General features: G+C 40.7%; 1 protein-coding gene across 1 annotated transcript in view; it reads right to left on the bottom strand.

Moving 5' to 3' along the window:
* Positions 1-1,244: 1,244 nt before the first annotated feature.
* The window catches only part of LOC139208329 (alsin-like), a 35,564-nt gene continuing 21,577 nt past the window's right edge, over positions 1,245-15,231 (bottom strand). The window contains exons 25-43 of the mRNA XM_070837970.1: positions 13,112-13,182; positions 12,596-12,662; positions 11,818-11,996; positions 11,124-11,189; positions 10,816-10,914; positions 10,479-10,643; positions 10,163-10,274; positions 7,055-7,132; positions 6,743-6,879; positions 5,712-5,867; positions 5,513-5,627; positions 5,054-5,211; positions 4,692-4,790; positions 3,921-4,103; positions 3,776-3,821; positions 3,564-3,625; positions 2,502-2,651; positions 2,156-2,252; positions 1,245-2,022 (exon numbers count right to left, since the gene is read on the bottom strand). Coding sequence (XP_070694071.1) covers positions 1,984-2,022; positions 2,156-2,252; positions 2,502-2,651; positions 3,564-3,625; positions 3,776-3,821; positions 3,921-4,103; positions 4,692-4,790; positions 5,054-5,211; positions 5,513-5,627; positions 5,712-5,867; positions 6,743-6,879; positions 7,055-7,132; positions 10,163-10,274; positions 10,479-10,643; positions 10,816-10,914; positions 11,124-11,189; positions 11,818-11,996; positions 12,596-12,662; positions 13,112-13,182 — 2,079 coding nt within the window. The 3' untranslated portion in view covers positions 1,245-1,983. The remainder of the gene's footprint in view (positions 2,023-2,155; positions 2,253-2,501; positions 2,652-3,563; positions 3,626-3,775; positions 3,822-3,920; positions 4,104-4,691; positions 4,791-5,053; positions 5,212-5,512; positions 5,628-5,711; positions 5,868-6,742; positions 6,880-7,054; positions 7,133-10,162; positions 10,275-10,478; positions 10,644-10,815; positions 10,915-11,123; positions 11,190-11,817; positions 11,997-12,595; positions 12,663-13,111; positions 13,183-15,231) is intronic.

Below are 15,231 nucleotides of genomic sequence, written 5' to 3'. Positions count from 1 at the left end.
AATAGAAAGAAAGAAGCTACATTTAATCGACTGCCCAACACATTCAGGTTTTAAGGGTTCACACATTCTGAGTGACGATAAATACAGTAAAAACACATTTCACTGACGCTGTTGAAAATCTGACTTGTGTGTTTTTGTTGCATTCTGCGGTTCAATCTGTCTGTTTTAATCTGTTTTATTCCTGACAACATAAAAACAAGCTCAGGTCATCAACAGTCAGTAACATGACGGCGGTACAAGGTGTTCTGTGGAAGCAGCTGGACGATTGTGGGAACACAGATTGTGGGAACATTTATGATATAGAATAAAAATGTTTTATATTTTAATACACCTCTAATAAATAATTAAAATGAAATTCTAATAATAAATAATTGATGCAATAATATAAGTCATTAAAATTGATAAAATTAATAGAGCTTAAAGCCAGATGGTGATGAGAAACTTTATCTTTTTCCAGAAGGAACATTTAAAAATAAACTGATGCTGAAAAATGTGATGTGAAAATACAGTCACTTATAAAACCGATAAATGATCAAAACAGAGGTTTAAAGTACCAAATGATCTATAAAATGAAATGAAAAACTGAATTAAAACACACAGTCACAGACATTCGTGGCACATGTGCCATACTTCAGTGCAGTGGTTCATAAAATAAAAATAGTGAAAATGTTTAAAATGTCTTTTAAAATGGGTTTAAAATTATTGGTGGCACAAGAAGTGGTCATCACTTTTCAGGGACAGATTTACACCAAATTGAATCAAAATCTGCGGAAAGGTTTTGGACAAATCCTGCTCACAAACAGGACTGAAAACATAATGTCCCGAATGGAGGAATATTTCTTTTTTACAGTCTTCAAACACTGTCCTGGCTGGTACTGATCTGGTTCATATTTGATCGAACACACACACACACACACACACACACACACACACACACACACACACACACACACACACACACACACACACACACACACACACACACACACACACACACACACACACACACACACACACACACACACACACACAGTTCCCTCATTAATTATATTAAGTAAAGTAGAAAATCGTTAAGAAGTTACGACCTGAGACAAACGGCGTCATGATTAGATTCGACATGCAGGTTGGTTTTGTTGGTTCATTAATATTGTCAGCAGCGCATTTATTGTAGATGGAGATAATCTGCAATTAAGAAAAAACTGAATTAAAGGATAACTCCATTTTTTTAAAATCTGGGCCTTATTTTTTAGAATTACTGGTTAAATTACAGCCATTGTTGCTTGCTCTCGGGTGCTGGCTGAGATGATTGACTACAAAAAGTTTTTGTACCTGCCAGTTATTTCAAACCCAAATATTCTCCTTTGCAGTTCTGTAAAATTAGATGTGGGAAAATCGAAATCGCAACCTTATAACCCTTAAATTCCCCTTGAGTGCCTGCCTACTAAATAAAATATTTACATTATTATTGCAGTTTTTCAGTTACGAGCCTCTTATGTTCACTTCAAAATGTGACCATGTTTCAGACTTCATCAGTGACGTGGTTCCCTTTGCCTGATAGAAAGCAGATAAAATACTACACAGGGACCTGAATGTGTAGTCTAGTATTTCACTTTAGGGATGTACTGTAAAATAGAGATTACTGTAGAGTCATGAAAATTTGTGAGAAAATTAAATTGCACCTGTAATTTTCATGAAATACTTTTGATGATTATTACTGTAACCAAACACAGAGGTGATGTATTATTACAAAGTATTAGTGAAAATTACAGTAACAACGAAATACAGTTTTCTAACACGTCCTGAAGAGAACAACTACGTACTTTTTCAGAACAGAGAAAAATGCTGTTTTGTTGCATACTTGAAGGATCAACAGTGCCATCTGGCTGTGCAGTGTCCCAGTGCCTCCAGTAGACCACTGGTTTTGTTCTGGCAGCTCCTGTGCGTGTGCGCCGCTCCTGGCAGTGCTTTCATCGCTGTCTGCTCCTATGTAGTCGACTCCTGCTGGATCTGGATGTAGCAGGCCTGCAGCAGAGTCATATAACAGATAATTTACTGACTAATTACATTTTCTAGGGCTGCACAATCCTCTGAATTTGCTACTTTAGTAGTTAAATCTTGAAAATGTGTGTGTTTGTGTGTGTGTTGGGGGTCTTACCTTGAGTGTGGTGAACATCAGTCCCAGCTCTCCATGTTGGACGTTGGGATCCATTAAATCTTCTATCAGGCTGACTTCAGCTCCGAGGTTCCTGATCCTGGAGGGGAGAGCAGCAAAAACACAACATGTTCTCACCTCTCCATGTTTGCAATGTTAGATGTTGTCGTCAGCCTGAAGCCTTTTATTCAAAGTGTCCTTAACACTGATCAAACTGATCAACAATCTATTGGTAAGTTGAAAAATGAATACCTGAATTTTAGGAAGATTCTCTACAACTTAGCTACATTATCTGTATTTTTGACAATAAATAAAGTGTGTGTGTGAGTGTGTGTGTGTGATAACACACCTTGCCCTGAGCACCACATAGAGGAAGAGAGGGAGCAGGTCATCCATGCACCACAAGAAGTTGCCATCCAGCATAGGTTTTATTTCCTGGGTCAACTCTTCAAACGTCTTCTGGATGACGAGGAGTTTGTCTGACGGAGTGAAGGTGGTGCTGCATGTGTAGGTAAACGTCCACTTTTAATTATACACATTATAATACACTTCATTTTAAGGACTATAAAGGATAGATCTGGTATTTTTAAATCTGGACCCTATTTTCACATATTTTGGGTTCAAAACGACTGGTATGTACATAAAATTAGAAGTGGTCCAATAAATCACCTCCACCAGCAGCCAAGAACGGACGATGAATGAGCTTCAGTGGCTGTCATGTAATCCTTCTAGGGAATTGTGGCAGATAAAAGTTTGTGAAGTCAAACTCCTTGTTTTTGCCACTGACAGGCTCAGATTCATAGTGTCTGACAACATAACAGAAAGGATCCTTACAGAGATAGACCTGTAAGATCCTTTTTGTTATGTTGTTTTTGTTATAGTGTGGCTTTGGTGCTTTAAAGAGGGAGTCCGGATCCAACAAACTACTTGTGTTACACACAACAACAAAAGCAAACAAACTCATCAATGCAGCAGTACATATATTCTGTAAGGTAAAATGACCATTTTTGTCAATGGAGTCTGGTGGCTTTGGGTAGCGCAAAATTTTTGGTTAAACAGAAAGGATCTTACAGCTCTGTCTCTGAGGGGATCTTTTCTGTAATGTTGTCAGACACTTCAAATGATAATCTGAGCCTGTCTGTGGCAAAAAATAGGTTACCTTCTAATACTGGTAATGTCTTAAGTTGTTTGAAATATTCAGTCAGGTCTTGTCACAACAGGTGTGGAGATGGATCTTGTTTTGTTTTTTTCAGCAATGGCAGTCAAACTTTTAAAATGGGACTTGGGGCTGAGTGACTTGGACAAGAACACAAGCTCCACAGGTCTGGATAATATTCTGCTGATCACGCTCTACTCACACTGTATCACATGTGGTGACATCACTATCTATGTCTTGTCACATGGCAGCTACCTGATTTGTTGGAGTGTCTCTACAGCAGAAACAAAGCAGGCGTCTTTACTGCTCGACACAATCTGTGACAGAAGGAAAGCAAACCTGTTATAGAGGACAAAACAACGGATGTAACACATTTCACAGGTGATTCGTTATGTGTGTGAGGGATACAGAGGAGCTGGAGGAGCAAAAAGGTACATGAAGAGAAAATAGTACATTTAGTATCTAACCTGCTTTTTCTCTCCCAGAATTGACATCCACACTGGCCAGAACTTCCTACAAGAGAAAAAACAGACTGTGACAACAAAGTACGTGTGTGCATGTGTAAGAGAGAAACAGCATTTTTGTGTTTGTTTGCCAAATGAACACACTCACTCCTGCACTCCCAGGAAGCTGAGCAGTGACTGGTCTGGCTGTTTGTTGAGTCTGAGGATGCGCTCCCAGTACTGAGCCTCCTTCTGCTCCTCCTGTAGGCAGTACAGGGTGAAGAGAGGTGGGTAGAGTCGAGGGAGCAGCAGCGGGAGGAGCAGAGAAGAGCAGCTCACCACCACAACACTGCTGGAGGAGGAGGAGGAGGAGGAGGAGGTAGAGATAAAGAGATCTTTAAAGATAAAGAACAGAGATTAACTGATACCAAGGACTAAAGTTTGGGTACTTGCTGATACCAAGTACTGATGCGAGTATTTAATAATACCATTACAGTCTCATTTCTGTCAGTGTCAGTTCAAAACAGGCAAAATCATAACCTGCTTGGCTGAGGAAATTACATAGAAAGACCAAAAATATAGATGTGGTTGCTCACTGTGAATACCCGGCCCATTATGAGATATTCAGCATTGCCCAACCACCCCACCGCCAATATGCGTTAATGAACCACCTGAAATCGACCTGCAAACCATCAGCTTTTTGCATTAAAGTAGAACAAAGGTCAGGACTGAGCCGAGGACAGAGAAACACACCGACTGGGAGCTCTCAACTGCTGAGAGAGTGCCGCTGAGTTCATCAGCTCTGTGACAGGTAATAGACAGCAGTATAGGTGCAGTTGTATTGACACGTGTGTGTGTGTGTGTGTGTGTGTGTGTGTGTGTGTGTGTGTGTGTGTGTGTGTGTGTGTGTGTGTGTGTGTGTGTGTGTGTTGACACTCACCCTTGCTCTGATGTGCTGGAGTTGTGTCTGCTTTTAGATGGAGAAGCAGGGGCATCTGGGATGATGCCGCCATCATCTGGTAACCCCGGAAACAGAAAGCTGCATGACAAAAATGGATGTTATTTAGTAATGTGAGCTCAATTAAGCTCAATTTATTGATTTAACTGTACTCTCTTCCTTGCATGATTTCTATACTGTGGCAATCGTCTGAAGCCACGCCACAAAGTCAGAGTCAAGATTAGTTCAGTGCACTGAGTTTTATATTTAGAGACCCTGCTGAAAACAGGGGGTCAACTTGAGGGATCTGCAGAGACTGAGCTGTGAGAGACAAGGAAAAGACAGAGCTCAGGCCTTGAATGTACCGGACGATGCTGTAGAGATGTGTGAGGTAGGCCTGGACCTCCTGGACGGCCTGCCTGAGCAGCCTGCGGTTGGAACCCACACCAACGTAGGTCATCCTGTAGGCGGTCACCAGTGTCTCCACCAGCCATCCCAGAGGGTGGAGAGGCGTCTCACTTGCCTGATATACATCCACATACGTGCACATTTAAGCATTACACCAACAAACCAACGACAGAAGAAAAGGACGGTGTTCTTCTTGACTCAGTCAGGCAGTACCTGCACCCAGCTATTTCTGCTATTCTTTTCAGTAACTTATAACAATAACTGTGGACAGAATATTAGAAGCACCTTTCAGTTCAGCTTGTTTATTGCAGGGATGTTGCATCAGACTGCAGTAGTCTACACACAATGCTCTCTACCTCACTAATCAACGCACAGATGATTATTATGAAGAGACTGTCCCTCACAGATGCCTGTACCTTGATGAGGTATCGTCGTATGTTGTCATAGTTGGCGATGGTGACTGGTTCTCCATGCTGAGGAATAAACTCCAAACACTCCAGTACTTTCCTCTGAGACCTGCTGAGGTCTGGGCTACACACACACACACACACACACACACAGTATATCATCCAGCTGTGTAATGCCATGTACGCTGTGTACTGTTGCTGTATCTACCTGTGTCGCCGTGCAGTCGTTAAAGTGACAGCGATGTTCTCCCAGGCTGCAGTCCTCTCTCCTCTCCCAGCAGCATCACAGCCCAAGCGACTCCAGCATTCATCAAACATACAGACCCACCTCTGACCTGCCGCCACCGCATACCGACCCAACCTGCTGCACATGCACACATTTAAACGTCTTAAGCGTCACAACTATATCAACAGTGGTTCATTCCGACTTTCGTACACTGCAGGGGGCAATATATTACTTTCAGCTCTAATAATGTAATATAACATGTTTCTTTTATGATTTTGATTATATTATTACATTTACTATGCCAGGTAATGTGTCAGCGTCTGAAATTTCCCTAGCTGATGTGATTGTTGATCATCTGTCTCATGGTTGTATTTCATTAGATGGAGTTTATCATCCTCTTTAGACTGCATTCCCAAACAACCTGACTGCAACAAGACCCCAGAGACTGTTATAAGGGCCGCACACCGTCTGTGGGCTGAACGTCAATCAGAAGGACCCAGGCCCACCAAGTGACATTGGACAAGCAATCTTCCGTACACATTTCCTCCACATCGTCTCGGTCTCACATGTTAATTTAAATCGTGTTATTTAACACTGTTCTTTTCCTGCTTTATATTATTTGCATACTTTGTGCAACAACTAGCATAAACAACATTAGTATACATTTTTAACTGTTTAATTAATAGCATTTATCAGTCAAAATTCTTATTGACAGTTGACAGTTAATGAGTTAATTACATTAACATACAATATACACATACATACAATACATACATACATACAATAACGTCCCTAGGTGTACAGTATTGCTTTCAAATGAAAGTAACTACTACTATGTAATACACAGCATTTTGAAAGTATCTCGCCCAACATTCATTCTCGAAGAATATCACAGGAATACAAATGAATGCACACAAAGATAAAGAAAACGACTTCACAACAGAATAATGTTCGCATACTTTCTGTGTAGAAAATCAGTTCAGAATGCTGGTTAAGGTTAATCAAATACTCACAGCAGGCTGTTTCTTTCTTTGTTGTCAAGTTCACTGACGGCTGTTTTGGTGTACGTCCCCACCACCTTCAGGCCTGCGGCCCACTCTCCACTGAACAGGCCATCCAAAGAGTCACCGTTAGCCAGAGATAAAACACCCTGAAGAAGAGGAAGGTAGGGGGAGCGATGGATGTGTATCAAACTATATTCAGCGTCAGCGTCCAGATGTATAAATCTGTTAATTTGGTGACTGACTAGGGCCTCTTGCTAGTGATGCGTAAAAGATAAAAAACTGCTGAAGAGCAAACAAATTAAAGGAGTCAAAGTTTTCTACCTTCCCGTTGACTGTCCAGTCATCAGAAAACTCCCCATGGAAAACTGTGTCGTCATCCGACACCAACAGACCGAGCCCCTGTGAGAAACCACACATTGTGTTGACAACTTTATTAAGTCCCATTATGGGTGTAAAATAATCCATTTTCCACAGATCACAACTGTTTATGTGTTTTCATAACGTGAGATCTTGTCAAATGGAAAATGTGATACTACAGGCATCCCACATCTTCTGGAGAGTCATCTGTGACTGCAACAGTGATTTTGGCATACTTCTTTTGGCACAATTCTTTTGAATTAACTAAAGAAGTCTAAGAAATCTCTTCTGCCACTAAAGTAAGTTTTTAAAAAAAATAGTTAAAAGTTTAAAACTTAAGTTTTTAGTTTTTGACAAGCCATAACAAGTTGGTAACACCTGAGGGTTTGGCTGATACCTGGAGAAATCATTATCATCCCATCAAGTTCTTAATCAATGGAAACATTGTTCATTACTCCAGTAAATAGGACAACTCTTAAATACTTACTTTTATTTATATTATATATATTATACAGTGGGGCAAAAAAGTATTTAGTCAGCCACAAATTGTGCAAGTTCTCCCACTTAAAAAGATGAGAGGCCTGTAATTTTCATCATAGGTATACCTCAACTATGAGACAAAATGAGAAAAAAAAAATCCAGAAAATCACATTGTCTGATTTTTAAAGAATTTATTTGCAAATTATGGTGGAAAATAAGTATTTGGTCAATAACAAAAGTTCATCTCAATACTTTGTTATATACCCTTTGTTGGCAATGACAGAGGTCAAACGTTTTCTGTAAGTCTTCACAAGGTTTTCACACACTGTTGCTGGTATTTTGGTCCATTCCTCCATGCAGATCTCCTCTAGAGCAGTGATGTTTTGGGGCTGTCGCTGGGCAACACGGACTTTCAACTCCCTCCAAAGATTTTCTATGGGGTTGAGATCTGGAGACTGGCTAGGCCACTCCAGGACCTTGAAATGCTTCTTACAAGGCCACTCCTTCGTTGCCCGGGCGGTGTGTTTGGGATCATTGTCATGCTGAAAGACCCAGCCATGTTTCATCTTCAATGCCCTTGCTGATGGAAGGAGGTTTTCACTCAAAATCTCACGATACATGGCCCCATTCATTCTTTCCTTTACACGGATCAGTCGTCCTGGTCCCTTTACAGAAAAACAGCCCCAAAGCATGATGTTTCCACCCCCATGCTTCACAGTAGGTATGGTGTTCTTTGGATGCAACTCAGCATTCTTTCTCCTCCAAACATGACAAGTTGAGTTTTTACCAAAAAGTTCTATTTTGGTTTCATCTGACCATATGACATTCTCCCAATCCTCTTCTGGATCATCCAAATGCTCTCTAGCAAACTTCAGACGGGCCTGGACATGTACTGGCTTAAGCAGGGGGACACGTCTGGCACTGCAGGATTTGAGTCCCTGGCGGCGTAGTGTGTTACTGATGGTAGCCTTTGTTACTTCGGTCCCAGCTCTCTGCAGGTCATTCACTAGGTCCCCTCGTGTGGTTCTGGGATTTTTGCTCACCGTTCTTGTGATCGTTTTGACCCCACGGGGTGAGATCTTGCGTGGAGCCCCAGATTGAGGGAGATTATCAGTGGTCTTGTATGTCTTCCATTTTCTAATAATTGCTCCCACAGTTGATTCCTTTACACCAAGCTGCTTACCTATTGCAGATTCAGTCTTCCCAGCCTGGTGCAGGTCTACAATTTTGTTTCTGGTGTCCTTTGACAGCTCTTTGGTCTTGGCAATAGTGGAGTTTGGAGTGTGACTGTTTGAGGTTGTGGACAGGTGTATTTTATACTGATAACCAGTTCAAACAGGTGCCATTAATACAGGTAACAAGTGGAGGACAGAGGAGCCTCTTAAAGAAGAAGTTACAGGTCTGTGAGAGCCAGAAATCTTGCTTGTTTGTAGGTGACCAAATACTTATTTTCCCAAGGAATTTACCAATTAATTCATTAAAAATCCTACAATGTGATTTCCTGGATTCTTTCTCCCCATTCTGTCTCTCATAGTTGAAGTGTACCTATGATGAAAATTACAGACCTCTCTCATCTTTTTAAGTGGGAGAACTTGCACAATTGGTGGCTGACTAAATACTTTTCTGCCCCACTGTATATGCTAGCAAGATTCATGTCATTAACACTATGTACAGTTGACAAAAAGTAAATAAAATCTGACAGTATGTTTAACAAGAAGATCAGCCATCTATGTAGCCATGACACTGTCCTCAAGTCAATAAGTCAATAACTCACAGATGACAGAGTGTCATGTTACTGTCGGCTGCAGCCTAAAGTAGTGAGTTGAATTGTGAATGGGATATGAGATGGTCACTTCAGTGACAATAAGTCTCAGAGAGTTCAGAGGGGCAGTGTACTTCCTGCAGCTTGTGTTACAGTCTCCACCTTGTGGTGTTCAGATGAGGACCTGAAGGAAGACACTCACTGCTGGAAATAAGCATGCTGCAATCAATTTTAAAAAAGGCTCTGACAGTGTCCCTGCTGCTATGGTTACCCATTGAGCGCATTAATTCAGAGGGGTGAACAGAAAGTTTCACGGTAGTTGTCTTATATCACCTTTTTACTCAGACAGTGGCATAAAAAATAAGTTAAACAAACCCCTGAGCTTCTTTTTTGAGAAGTCAATTAACCCAGAAATGCCTGTCAACACATAAAGGTTAATGGCCACACAGGGAATCATAGAAGTAAACACTGTACATAAACAATTACAAATATAAGTGATCTTATTCACTTTTCAGCAGGTTACTGTCTGAAGTCATTCGATAGTTGATATGAGGAAACCAAAGCCCAGTGGCGCCACCTACTGTCTTAAAGTGGCACTACACATCAGAGTATCTTCATACAATTTGCTGTACCCACCTACTTTTATGTCACGATATATGTAATAGGTTTGTGGCTCAAAATAAAACAAATTTAAGTAATGTTTATTTTGATGAACTTACATCAGTAAGTGCTTTGTATTCTACTGGGTAATCAGGGTTTAAAGCTCCTCAGACGACCCACTGGTATGCACTGACTGACTGAGCAGACACAACACTTGAGGGCGAACTTACACTCATCTTGTTGTCTCTGAAGGTCCCTTCATAGTACACACCGTACTGGGTCACAACCACAGCACTGCCATGCCGCTGCTCGTCCAACCACAGTCCCATGTACTTCTCACCTCTGGGAAGAATATACGAGAGCAGTGAACTGTATATATTGTACATTTCTAATTATCTGTTCTGTGTTTGGCATGAGGGAGCTACAACTTTCATTTGGTTGTACGACACTGTGCTGTGTAATGACGATTAAATATCCCTGCGTATTCATGAACAATTTAAATATAATGCATTTTAATGTAAATTTTCTCAAGATAATTGATCGGACCTGGTGATGTCATCGTAGACGCCGTAGCCATTCTTCCTGTCATGGACCCATTGGCCGATGAAAACACTGGAGGACTTCTTGGCCATCTTGCCAGAGCTTAGCATGCCGTAACCGTGCCGCTGGCCATTACAGAAGCAGCCCTCATACACCTCGCCACTGGCATACCTGGGCAGAACCCACAGAGACATAAATATGCATAAACAAATCTGTTGTATATGTTCACATGCAGATCAAGGCATTGTGACTCTCAGGGGTGGGGAGTTTAATTCCAAACAGGTAATTTTTCCTATTCTGCTCCCTACCTCAGTAAAATGACGGTAGAAACCTGTGTACTGACATGTACTTGCCAAAACCATGGATCTTGCCATCTTTCCAGAGTCCTTGGTAGCTGTCTGGCTTATTCAGCACTTTGTTTGGCATTATACACTCTCCATAGCTGGAAAGAGAAATAACAGTTGTACAGAAGTGTTGAGACATTCTCTAGTTAATCACACTGTTGACAAAAATCTCCAGCTGGTTTCACTGTGTCAGGCACAAATCGTAAGCATGTATTTAAATATTTTATCCTCTGTGTCCCAGGAAGGAAGGAGAAATGTGTCCTAATGAGAACGAACAACATTACACATTTACCAGCTCTGTACCTACCCATCCTCCAGTCCATTCTTAAAGTTCCCGCGGTAGGTCCGTCCATCTGACCATTTCATGGTGCCTCTGTAAAAAAGCCAAACATGTTTTACTATACAACCATTTACACAAAGCTAGTCTAGTTTTACACTCTGTGGTCATTTAATTAGCTACAACCAGGAGGAACTACCTTAAGCCTTCATTGTAAGACAGTCTGGATTCAGCAGTGCTGGAAATGTTCTTTTGACAGTCTTAACTGTCAAAACACACTAACACATGCTCTGATTGCTCAGTCATATACTTGTTCCTTCTGGCTCCAAAGGTCTCAACTGATGTGAGATGTGATGGCTGAACTAATGTCGCTCTCGTCATCCAAAAACCATCTCATGGTGCCCCACTTTAAATAATTAATATGTTTGTTATTATTGTGTGACAGAGTTTGTAAGTGACGGTGACAGTGAACTAAATATATTTGGCTTGTGGACAAAACTAGACATTCTAGGACGTCATCTTGGGCTTTTAGAGACAGTTTTACCATTTTCTGACAGACCAAAAACTGATTAATCAGGAAATTAATCGACAGATTAGTCAACAATGAAAATAAGTAAGTTGCAGCCCTTACATATGCAAACATTATTGAGCGAACACTGGAGCTGCACACATACACACAACCACACAACCACACACAAAGAGACATACAAACATGCTCTCTAACCTGCCATGAACCCGTCCTGCCAGCCACACCCCGGTGTAGTGGGCGTCTTTAAACCGCCCCTCTCCAGTGAACGTGTAGGAGGCCGTGCGAGTCATTGCTGTCAGCCCCGGTGACGACCCCTGACAGCCACCACCCAGCACCTGATCCACCGCCTGGTTAAGAGATCGGAGCCACTTGTTCTGGAGAGAGACAAAAGTAAAGAGGACGACTCTTAAATGTCACTTGTCATCTGTTCAAGTGAGTGCAGTAAATCTTTTCTGTATCAAAACCTACACTGAGCAATCAAATAGAAAAATACTGCAGGACTGCAGCAAAACAGATCATTTTCATTGATGTTTTTATATCAGCTGCACTGAAATCAATACATCTAAATCCAGTTCAAATAGCAAATCTAATCCCTGTGAAGAACTGAAATTATTTATCAGCATATTGAGGGAGTTGTTTTGTAGTGTCGGCCAACAGTAGTTGTATTGGATGTTTGTAGCTGATGTCAAAACAAGAAATGAAAAGCTGTTAGTAGTGCAGTACACAGAGATGTGCTACTCTTTTAGTGTTTAAGTGATAATACTGAACCACTGATCCATTTATTTATTCACAAATCCCACTACTGTTGATCATAAAATTTCTTAATAACTAAAGCAAGTTTAAAATACTTTTCACAATAGTGATTTTCTTTAAAATTTGCAGCATCATTTTCTAAATAAAGTTTTATCAAAACTTTTTGAATAACAACCAGGCTTTAATAATTGGGTAACATGAGGTTAAACCATAAACGTACCTTCTCTTGAGGTGTCGAGGCCACCAGGGTGGAACTCTCCTCTGGACATGTAATTTTGATGCCATGGCTGAGGACAAACAACAAGGACAACAGCAAACTTTGTCTGCATAAAACAATTTCACAAAAATGCTCTTTGTCTAAAATTGTCTATGAAGAGTCAATGAAGAGAACTGATGTCACCTCCTCCAATATGTTTCTCTTTTTCCATTGTCTGGACAGATTTTCTACCCACCACCTATTTCAGTCCCAAAACGTGTAAAAATGTTAAAATACCAGAGTTATGCTTTAAATGACAGCTGTAGTGTTTGCTGCTTGTCTTTCCAACTTCAGCTACAGTTTTTTTTTTTATTACTAAACCTAAAATTCAGGATTCGAAAAAGATCCCCTCAGACATATTCTCTTATGTTCATTATTCATTATCGACATATAAACACTGATTTCACTCTCTCGTCCCTCACTTTTCATTCGCATTAGTTAGGTTAGCTTTGACATTCGTTTGGAAAACAACTAACTCACAGTCCGCTGTTGACTTCAGTAACAGGTTTCACCCACAGACAGGTCAGAGGATAGATGTGATGTGTGGAGAACTGCAGAGAGACAAAACAGGATATGTTATCATCATCTTTCTGCCTGTATGGGACACTAATACTTCTCACATTAAGAGTGTTAATGAGAGAGGAATGACCAGTAGATTTTCCTCTTTAAGTGCCTCACTCTAGTTTTTAATAATTCTGGTGAATCAGGGAAGTTACACAAAACATCACCAATGTAATTTCAGTTTCACTGTATGTGCATGTGAGGAATTTTGATTTAGACTAACCACTTCCTGATTATATTAGAAAGATCACATATTTCTCAGTAGTTGGAGTTTTGACCCTCATGGTATTTTATTACAGGATAATTCCCGTATTTTTAAATCTGGGTCATGACAGGTGGAAACAAAACCTTTTGCAAATGATCCTGTTGATTGCCCCCACTGGCAGCTGAGAATGGGTGGTGAACAAGATACATTGGGTGTGATGTAATTCTTTGAGGCAATTGCGCCAGATCCAAGTACGTTCACTAAAAGCACTCGCTTTTGCTACTGACAGGTTCAGATCATTATTCAAAGTGTCTGACAGCATTACAAAAATCCCAGTAATTTTACACTTAGGTTACTGGTCTATCACTGTCAACACAAACATACTAACTGATTGAGGAACAGTAAACCAGCTACTCCCTTGTTCTGCTGAGTAAAATGACTGTTTCTGTCGATGGAGTCTGGCGGGTTTGAATAGCGTGATACAACAGCTTTTTTCTGGTTAAACAGAAAGTATATTACAGGTCTGTCTCTGTAGGGTTCATATCTGTAATGTTAAATACTCAATCTGAGTCTGTCAGTGGCAAAAACAAGCACTTTTACTGGATATACTCTGATCTAGTTGGCTTCTGGCTGAACCAATTCCAAAATCAGTCATTTCAAACCCAAAATAAATAAAACAGGGCACAGGTTTAAGGAGTTATCCTTCAATGTTCCCACTTCTGTTTTATCATAATTATTCATTTAGTGAGTAATTTTAGTTGTTAATTTTGCCCAGATTAACTTGCACTGGATAACCACTATGTAAAAGGTCTAATGCACAACAGAGGAAATGAGTCCAAAACCACAGAGAGAGATGGAGAGAGAGACAGGACAGGTTTCACCATTATCTGCTGTCGGCTAACACACCACTCCACACCAAACAGAGGAAGACAAACTATTAGTTAGGGTTCAGAAGTGGCTAATGCGACTGTTGAAAACAAGTCTAAACCCCAAACCACACACACAGCAGCCAGTTTGGTAGCAGCTGCAGCTAAGAATCAGCCACCAGGACAACATTAACACAAGATAATTTATAACACAGGACACCTGCAATGCGAAAGGGTTACAATATTACAAAGCCCAAAATGTAGCCAATTAGTCCACTCTCATTTGGGGTGGACAAAATATTAGAAACACCTCAGAATAACAGAATACTGAGACAATAAAAACTTAAAATTATAACCTTCATGAAAGTAGGATTCATTGCAGGGCTCATGGAATGACCTGCATTAGTTTGAGCTAGATGTGCCTACTGAAGACTACTGTAAATTAAACTGGAACTATCTGGGTGGGCAGAGGAGAAAAATATTAAATTGGGTTTTGGGTCCCTTTAACATTACATAAAGTCCTGTGTCAGCGTTTATTCATTTGCATACTAATCCCAGGAGAGCCTGTCAGAGTATAAGCAGTGAACGGCGGCCAGCCCACCAATGCTGCTACAGCACAAAGCTCAGGGTGCTCAAACTAGTTGGGTGACTGAAGGTAGGGATGAAACAGTTACTGCACTCATGATAAACCTAAACTTAACAGTTAGTGTTACAGTTTCAAATTTTAATCAGCATTAAAACCTTGTTTAACTATTGTGCTTTGCAAAACTCTAAATAAACTCTAAATGCTGTCCAGCATCAACCAAAGTTCGCAGCAGTCTCCCAGACGCAGGCACAGTATACAGTGTGCGATTGTTTTGCCTCAATGAAAACATGGCAGACAGTTGCAGCACACCTGCAGAGTACTGATGCGTGGTTGTATTTGGCCACATTGATCATGTAACGTATGCAGACTGTTGCCGCGGCGC

The sequence above is a fragment of the Pempheris klunzingeri genome, chromosome 10, assembly GCF_042242105.1.
Source record: "Pempheris klunzingeri isolate RE-2024b chromosome 10, fPemKlu1.hap1, whole genome shotgun sequence".
Lineage (NCBI taxonomy): Eukaryota > Metazoa > Chordata > Actinopteri > Acropomatiformes > Pempheridae > Pempheris > Pempheris klunzingeri.
The sequence above is the reverse complement of the archived record's forward strand: the minus strand, read 5'-3'. Positions and strand labels throughout refer to the sequence as shown.